The sequence below is a fragment of the Saccostrea cucullata genome, unplaced genomic scaffold (genome assembly GCF_032062105.1).
Source record: "Saccostrea cucullata isolate Sc308-1 unplaced genomic scaffold, CSIRO_AGI_Scuc_v1 ctg32, whole genome shotgun sequence".
NCBI classification, from domain to species: Eukaryota; Metazoa; Mollusca; class Bivalvia; order Ostreida; family Ostreidae; genus Saccostrea; species Saccostrea cuccullata.
This window is the reverse complement of record NW_026931074.1, coordinates 50,032-59,808: the sequence shown is the minus strand read 5'-3', so window position 1 is coordinate 59,808 and position 9,777 is coordinate 50,032. Positions and strand designations below refer to the sequence as shown.

The window sequence follows — 9,777 nt, the reverse complement described above, 5'->3', positions numbered from 1 at the left end:
AAATGACAAAGTTACAAACCTGAAAACTACAAAGGGTACTGTGAGGATTCTATGGGTTTATCCCCCAAGATGGTGGCCAAGGGACATAACTTTTGAAAAGTGTGGATTCAACTATTTAAAAAGAAATGTTTAGCAATCAAATAGATATTCTGTTCAAGTTTAAAGGATTCTAAGATTAGAGGTTACAAGAAAACCCAAGGTTATTTGCGGCCTAAAATGTAATGATTGAAGTCCTGTCAAAATTTACCCCCTCCCCTTTCCAATCATGGTCTCACTTTTGTCCAAATTAAGTGGTTTGTTTTTAATACTGGGTTTTGTTGTTTAGAATGCCCCCCTTCTATGTATTTTAAGGAATTGAATTAATTGTGCACTGTCTAGTTGATGGTCCATTCATGATATATTCAGAACAACTTTGAACTAATCGGTTGTCAAGTTAATCCAAATCAATATAGTAAAACTAATAGAAAAACAGAGGGTAAGAAGACCTTTATTTGACCAATGAGTTCCATTACATAGAATGAACATCCATTATTATAATATTATAATAATGCTCTGCATAAACTGTTCCATAAGAAAATTAATGTATATACAATGTATATGTGTTATTCAAAAACTGGACTGTCAAACCAAATTTTAAATTTCTTTCTAGTTAAAGAAAAGAAAGATACATGTATATATATATACTGACAGTTGAAGTAAATAGAAGAACTAGATATTCCATCAAACGTAAAAAATTTCTGTATTTCTGGACTCTATAAAGCTATTCTAATAAAGGTTTTCTATGCTATGATAATATGAAAAACAAAATGTAAAATATATCAATATAAAGCACCATTTAAATTTAAAATACATATAAAACTGCATTTCACAGTATTTATAAACTCCTTACATGCTAAAGCATCTTCTAAAGCAAAAATTAGTATACCAACAAAATAAAATCAGTCACAATTGTTATTTGGCAATCATCTGTTGAAGCATTGTAATGAGTGACAAGGTAAAAAAGAGTCAATGAAATAATTTATATGTACATTTGTACCTGCTTTCATATTATTCTACTTTCAAATATTCAGAGAAAACCAGTATAATATTCTCCTGTCCTTTCACACAAAACTGACAAATACAATATATAATGCATCTTCTTTAAATCAGGTTTTAAAGTTAAAATCAAATGAATTTCACAGTTACCTCCTCTTGTGTGTTGATAATTTCTTGTAATACTGCAAATTTTGAATTTTTTTAACAAATAAAAAAGATATACAACTTATCAGCACACAGACTATACAGTACAGAAACTAAAACATCAATTACAATACATTCAAATATTTATGCAAGGATCATTAAAGATGAAAAAGGTACATCCAATTTGAAAATGTTTTGCCTTATGAGTTGAAAATGGTGCCCTTTTTAAAAAAAAAATTGTCCCTTCAGTTGAAATTTTCTTTTTATTCACTAACAATGGAACTCTTAGATATATAGAAGTATATCTCTCTTATTATAAAAAGAGAGAATATGATTTAAATAGGGTTACCATCTAGATTTCCATGAAATGAAAATTTCTTACATGATCATCCTTTACTTACAAATCCTACATGACTTTCATTCGTACATGTACATGTCAAATACAATTCAAAATCTGTAGGTACGTCATAAGAAATATGTACCCTAGCAGAACATAGACTACTGTACATTTCTTTAAAATAAATGATAGAAAGCCTTGTGAACACTAAATAATATCGATGGCAGCCGGGGGAAAGGCACTTTATAGCATCAAACTTTAAAGCAAAACACAAAAAAAATATAATAAAAGGTACTAGTATCTGAGAGTATATTACTTGTAAAGGTTGCATTAATGAAACTTGATGCGACTAATTACCATATTTAAAATACAATTATTTTCTTTTAAAAAATTGAGAAATATAAATTTTTGAGCAGATTCGTTCTATGCATATAGATTATGATTTGTTTATCAGTAATACCATACTTGTGTCATTATCAAGTATACAGATAAAATCAAACATTAATAATTTAATACTAAAAATTAAGGCATAATATATTAAGATTTATCTTGACAAATTTAATTATCATTACAAATATTTTTTTAAACAGCATTTTATGCAAAATATCATGAAAGTATCCATTTCTAAGATACGTAATCTCCAGCACCCCCCATCCCTACCCCTTCCCATTCCATACATCTGTAGACAGGTCAACAAATGACAAGGAATTGGCAGACCATAAACATATCCTGTTTACATCATATACAGTTGTCTTCTTAAAGACAACAGAGTCATTGTGTAGGAATCATTATGACTTATATATATATAAAAATAAAATGACCTAATTTGTTGGAATTGGTTCATTCATGATTTTCCTCATTTTCTTCGTCGTCATCTCGATTTATCTCCTCCCTTTCATCCCCCCAGTTTGTTGGTGCTGCCCCTTTTTTCATCATGATTTCACGCTTCCATGCTGGAATGCCTTCCAATTCTTTTTCCATTTGTGCCTGTCTTTCAATCTGCTGTCTTTTTTGTTCTCTCTTTCTCTCCTCCTGCTCACGTTCCTGAAAGCAGGGAAATTCAAATTCATAAAAGGGAGACAACTTCCTTACTAGAGATACCTGCAAATTCCATTATTCTTGAAAACCTTCAAATGCAGCAAATATTCAATAAATAAAATTTATAAATATTTATCTTCATAAATATATTTATGTATATTAAATAAACAACAGTTCAAAATCAGATATTTAGGAATACAGACAAAGGAGAATCTGGAACTATACTTATCAATAGTTCCATTTTTTATTAAACTTGAAAATTAGTAAAATCATGACTCATACACAATCTTATTGGTAGGAATTAACATTGGGATAAGAATTTTTAGTTATTCATGCTTCGTTCCATGCATTCATAAAATCCATGCTGTTTGAAAAATACATGTACAAAGACTTTATTCAATACTGGGATAATATTAGCTGAAATAGAGAGAGAATATCATAATTCAATACCACATGTTGTGTCCAAGTTGTTGCATCTGGTCACTATAAACCCTGGTAAATGATAATACATTGGTGATATGTTTTAATGTGAATAATGAGAAGAAAACAGGGTTTGACAAGGGTGGTTGTACATGTATAGACAAAGAAGTTTAAAGGAAGTGCGTGTGATGCATTAAATGACAGCTGCAGTATTCAGGTTGTCATCTCGCACATATAAACACTGACTCATAATGCATTCTGTATGATCTATATTCGGGTCAATGAATATACATTACTAGGCAGGAACAATACTCATCAGCCAATTCATGTCTCTCGCAAATAGATGGGCATAAGCATCAAGATGAACGAAAAATTCTTACATTATCAACAATCTGGTCACATGACCTATCTTTATCACATTGATCATGCGACTCATCACAGTATTCATCAACACATTTGTCACACAAAATGTTTTCTGTACATTGGTCATGTGACTCTTCCTCAGTATATTGGTAATATGATTCATATTCCCTGCACTGATCATGTGATTTATCCTCATCATGTTGGTCATGTGACCCTTCCTTATCACAACGGTCATGTGACCCTTCCTTAGAACATTGCTCAATAAATCCTTCCAAAGCCTGTTTTTCATGTGACCCATCCTTGACACATTCATCATGTGACCCATCCTTGACACATTCATCATGTGACCCATCTTTGACACATTCATCATGTGACCCATCCTTGACACATTCATCATGTGACCCATCCTTGACACATTCATCATGTGATCCATCTTTGACACATTCATCATGTGACTCATCCTAAACAGTGATCACATGATTCAAAATGGTTCTCTCTGACTTCAAAGTCAACAACTTTCAGTTACATTTTACTATTGTCTATTTACAAATATTAAATATTTGATTTTTAAGGTTTGTTGAGCTGAAATGCTTTTCCATCACTGACAAAAGCATCTGCCCCATCTAATATGCAAAACATTATTCAGTTCCATTTTTCAAAACTATTCTTGTTTAAAACTTACATGAAATCAAATAAATACATATTCAAAGAACACTTTTCCGTCATTAAAACTCTTCACACAGAAGAAAATCAGTCAGAATGAGCAGATATGTTCAGGCATGCTCTCCAGCAGTTTATATGGGAAAGGCTTCACACTGCTCTGTTATTTTGTTATTGCTGCCATATTTGTTATTCCAGACCAAACTGTCTCTCTTACCTGCATTTTACTTTTTCTTATATTTGACCTAACAAAAACCAACTTCATCAAACTTTGCTGAACAAGACCATATGTTTTCCTCCATATTTGTTTCAAAAAAAGTTAAAAAAAGTGTCTCCTAAACAAAATTATTTTGAGTTTTGTGTACAAATAAAAGAGAGTGCTATAAAGTAAGATATTGCACATAAATTACATTATGTTGTTTTCAAATTTAAGCATGTTTAATACCATATCCCCCACTTATGGCCCAGAGCTTACATCATTTGTGACTTTAGCTGAATTCTTTGGAGTATTAGTAACAGGTGGTGTCTCTGGTTTCTTGGTTACAGGTGATTTATCTGGTTGCTTAGCAATAGGTGGGGTTGTGGGTTGCTTAGTAACAGGAGAAACAGGTTTCTTAGTAACAGGGGAGGCATTATTATTATTGCTGGTTTGGGTGTCATCGAAGGATTGGCGTTTCTGTAACACAGGTTTTACCTACAACAGAGAAATAGTTACAAAACATAGACTACATTACAATGGTGACATTTAATATTATCAGAGTGTGAGTTACACTACATGTATTACAGTGAAAATTATATCGTAATATTGTTGACATACAAACATAACAATTGGTAACAAGGTATTTGGATACAAAAGTGATTTACAATATGGTGACTTGTTATACAGAAAGGTTGTACTGGGAAACATTTACAGGCCCATGGGCCAAAATTCATACTTGATTCAGCATCTCCCAATAATTGAATGTAATAACACCGAATCCCTTAGTGTTATTACCAAATTTAAGTCCAATTTCTAATAACAACATTGAATAACAGTATATTTAGGCTTGGTGTCAACTTTACTAGGAGCTAAGGTGTAAACAAACTTGAAATTTTCATTTCATTTCTTACATGGCTTAACCCTGCTCCAGAGGCCATATTATCCAAAGAGGTCATGGGTTCACCATTGACTAAAATCATCACTATACAAGAGGCCAATAGACCACAATGCTCACCTGAGACACTTTGGTCCTGCTTTCTTAAAAATCAGATTTCACCTTTAATACTTTGATTCCCTATTCCATCTCCAAACTATCCAAGGGGCCATTATTTGAATCTAAACTACCTCAATAAGCTTCCACATATTAAGTTTCAGCTTTTCTGGGCCAGTGGTTCCTGAGAAGATATTTTAATAACCCCACCCTATATTTGTCTATTTTTGATTATCTCCCCTTGATAGGGGAATGACCCTTCATTTTAAAATTCAAACCTTCCTTCTCCCAAGGATGCTTTGTACCAACTTTGGTTAAAATTGGCCCAGTGACTCTGGAGAAGATGTTGAAAATATGAAAAGTTTACGTATTGACAGCCAGACAGACAGATGGAAGGACGGCACAAAATGTGTGATCAGAAGCTTTCAAATGTTTTGGAATAATTTGTTTGAAATTTGCCAAGTAGTTCTAGTTAAGAAGTTGAAGATGTGACAAGGGACAGACAAAAACAGACATTGTAGGGTCACATGGGTGACTATAGTGACCAACAATTATCATCATAAGGTTGTTCATGACTGTGTCATAAATACACTATAAAGCTGAAAAAGAAAGAGGCAGATGCAAAAAACCCACATCAACAAGACACTACAATCAGAGGGTTCGAGCTAGCTCCCAACAAAGGTGAGCTAACATATACAGGTAAACTGGAGGAGACAACACAAAATACCTCAACCCAGGTCAGAGCTGGCTACAATCATTAGACAGTAAAATACTCAACCCAAAAAAGAATACTTAACTGTGTAAAATGCTTAACCAAGACTGATATAGATCACTGAGATAAATATAAGGATGTAAAATACCAAGCCAAGATTGACATGAAAAGTGAACTGAGCTGTCTTGAAAGAGCCACCACATCCATCAAAATGTGAGAAATACTTAATCATAACCAAGAATGAAAGTTGAGATAGCTGCGTAAAAAGAGTCCATTGTTAACTAAAGATTCTTGGAACAATGTCCTGGATAAAAGCCATTCTGTGGTGTTAAACTTCTAATATTAATAAAATGGGGGAGGGAAGAGATAGAGGGATAGGAATCTGTCAAAAGATAAAGATGTAACAGAGCTCTGTAACACAGGACTTGGTGTTAATGGTTCATTGTCTGAACAGAACACCAGATAGAATCCAGAGCAAAGCTTGTGTAGGATGTAGTGAATTTGTACCGACAACCAGAGGAAAGTAAAAACATCACAGAGAATTACTGAATCGTCAGATATTTCCTGGCATTGCTTAACAAAAAAGAATGCAGTAAGAGACGTAGAAACATAGAAATGTCACGGAGCTGTTACATAGTCACACCCAGAAAATAAGTCTTGAGTTACATATGATATAAAAATAATTTATCTCAAACATTTATGAGGTCATTTATAAATGAATACATTTAAAACAAATATATTACAAAATATAAATTCAGATTCCTTTTCAAAGAGAAAAAGTGTTTTAATCCTAGTTTTTTGCTGGTTGGATTATTTCAAATTGATAAACATATCAAGATTACACTTCAAAGACAACCTGTAATGACTTGGCGGCCTAGAATGAAAATGAACAACTGCTGGAAAATATCATATAAACAAAATCTGAAACCAAAGAAAGAAACCAGTAGAGAACATCATGCAGGCATGGTAAGGAAATCATTGCTGGGATTTATAAAAGAAAAGAAGTAGAAAATGGTCTGTTTTTCTTGATAGAAAAGAAGAGCTCATACAGTAGACAAGCAAGGACCAATTGAAGGGGTGTAATAGCAATACACTTGGTCTTGGATTGGTAAAGAGTACAGAATTCAAGGAAGTCCATAACAAGATAGATAGTCTGTGTGGGTAATCATGGACCAAAGATGTCCCAAAAGATCAAAGTAATATTGGGTCACAAAAGTATAGTCAAAAAACTTCTGAACAGTAAAAAATTGTCCATCACTGCTTTTCAAAAGCATCAAAAACAGTAAACCAAAACTTACAAAGGAAAGTTCCTTAAAAAATTCTTACTAGAATATATTGATAAGTAATGTAATTAATTTATTTTAAAATCAAAACAGAAATCAGCTTTTCTTTACATAATGTTTTAAGGTCCTTAAAACAAAATTTATCATACAAGAGCATATTTTGCAAATATGATATTTAAAAATAATAGCTGAATTTTCTTCTTTTCTTTAAATAAGCATTATTGGTGTATTTCTGTAATATAATTGGTTTATATGTAGTATTAATTGTAGGGAAACAAAGCTAGGGTTATAAAACATATGTCTGCTCAAACAATCATCAATAAGATGAGATTTTTACTCAATTGAAAATCATTAATACACTTAAAATATCTACAACAAATGTCATGTTGCCCTTCAAATTGTATTTTAATTAAGGATATTTATGCACAATATCAAATACATGTAATTTGTTGGCAATTTGTTGAAAAATTCAAGCAGTCATTTTCAGAAAAAAAAATGTTTTGTAAACAGTGAAGTATAATCTGGTAATGACTCACAATTTTTTATTATGCAGAACAATTAAGACCTAAAAACACCACAATTTCTTATCGATGGCTTGGTCAGACATTGTTCTCTAGTTCCCCTCCTTGGTTCCCCTACTGTGATTCAGTGCATTAAATGTAGATATACATGTAACAGAAGAATAAAGCTTACTTTGGCGGCCTTGGCCTTCTCTTTCTGCTGAGCCTGCAAGTAAAACGTGTCACAATGCAGTCTACAGCTACTTAATAAACAACATTCAGCTAGTTAGTTAATACATGCATTTAGTAATTCATCTCAAAGTCAACTCATTCAAACATCTATAAGTACAGTTTTCTACATTAAAAACAAAACAATGCATATTAATTCTCTTTTAATTACAAAATATTGTAAAAGTACATTGTTCCATGAGGTCATACTTCAGCAGAATCTCTATTTCTATTTTAATCCGCAGGCAGAAAATTCTTAGACTCTCATATATATGGATTTCTTAGACTCTCACTATATGCCTTAGTTACATGTACATGTATATTAACATGATTAAGCAAGATTGATAAATTTTGGTGGAGAATTTGTGAATGCCTACAACATGTACAAACGTAAAGTACCCGAGTAAATACTGCATGAAAAAAAGTACTTCTACAGTATCTTTTTCCCTAAGTAAGTAATGTCAATCATATTTCCCTTCCCTCTGACAAATTTTGTTTCCTGCTCTTCTTTAAATTAAATTTTACTTATTTAAATTTCAAACCATCAAACAATCCAGTCAAAAATCTCTTTCCTGGATGAAGCCGTGCCATTTTATTTGCGTCAATCTCACTCATTAGTTCTGGGTCACACACAGTCATCATTTAACCTAACTTTATCAGGAACTTCACAGGTGTAGCATAGAATTACTGGTAAAAAGTACAACTGCCAGCTCTAGAAACATTTTATTTGATTTATATCTAAAAATAACCCCAAGGCCCCACACCCCAATTTTATGATTAAGGATTGAAAGGTTTTAATATGATCCTCTGATATTTAATATATTACACTTTCTAAAAAAAAAATTATTATAAAAAATCAAGAGGCCACAATTAACACCTTGTTTGAATAACCTAAACCTTACTGACATGAATTGAACAATTTACTCAAACAAAACATAAGTTTCTGAGTGGTGACACATTACACTTCATTATTAGTGGTTCTTTCCTATATATTTCTATCCCCCGGGGGTCATGATTTGAACAATTTAGAATCTACACTTGTCTGGTTCTTGAGAAGAAGATTTTCAAACACATTTAACAATTTTCACTACACTTCCATGTCCATATAATTCTGTGGTTCTAAAGAAGAAAATTTTCAAAGATTTTTCCTATATATTTCTTTATAAAACTTTGATTCCCCATTGTGGCCCCACCCACCCCCCGGGGGTCATTATTTGAACAATTTAGAATCTACACTATACCAGGATGCTTCCATATAAGTTTCAGCTTTTCTGGCCCAGTGAAATCAATGCTGCACATTAGCAAAATTGGAATAATCTAGTTTTATTAATATCATACCTAAAATTAAGATCAAATAAAGTTGCTGGCATTACACTTCATTATTAAAGTTTGTAATTCTGGCCTTGGAAATCAATGCTGCACATTAGCAAAATTGGAATAATCTAGTTTTATTAATATCATACCTAAAATTAAGATCAAATAAAGTTGCTGGCATGTTTGACAAATTGTATCCATTTTATTTTAAAAAAAAAAAACTTTGAATAATTTAAAATAAATTTGGAACACCTGAATCAATTCATTATTATTAGACCATGCATCATAACATATTCAGCATCCCACACTGACAATTGCAAAAAACTTTGGGAAATTAGTGGGAGGGGAGATAATGCTGTATCAGGGAGGACAACTCTTACTGCTTGTGTCATGGCTTCTTCCTGTTCTCGCTTTTCTTTCTCCTTCTTCTCCAACATTTTCCTCTTCCACTCCGGAACATCTTTCCACTTCATTGCTTCGGCTTTTTTCCGCCTCAGCTCTTCCTGTAACACAAAAAAGGGAGATAATTCTGAATGATCTACTACAGAGTAAA

At 32.4% G+C, this 9,777-nt stretch overlaps 1 protein-coding gene across 1 annotated transcript in view; it reads right to left on the bottom strand.

Annotated features, from left to right (window-relative positions):
• Window positions 1-469: 469 nt before the first annotated feature.
• LOC134231334 (serine/arginine repetitive matrix protein 1-like) overlaps window positions 470-9,777 on the bottom strand; it is a 44,332-nt gene continuing 35,024 nt past the window's right edge. Inside the window, exons 14-18 of the mRNA XM_062713288.1 lie at window positions 9,605-9,727; window positions 7,876-7,908; window positions 4,473-4,691; window positions 3,355-3,744; window positions 470-2,560 (exon numbers count right to left, since the gene is read on the bottom strand). Of these exons, the coding sequence (XP_062569272.1) occupies window positions 2,357-2,560; window positions 3,355-3,744; window positions 4,473-4,691; window positions 7,876-7,908; window positions 9,605-9,727 (969 nt within the window). The 3' untranslated portion in view covers window positions 470-2,356. The remainder of the gene's footprint in view (window positions 2,561-3,354; window positions 3,745-4,472; window positions 4,692-7,875; window positions 7,909-9,604; window positions 9,728-9,777) is intronic.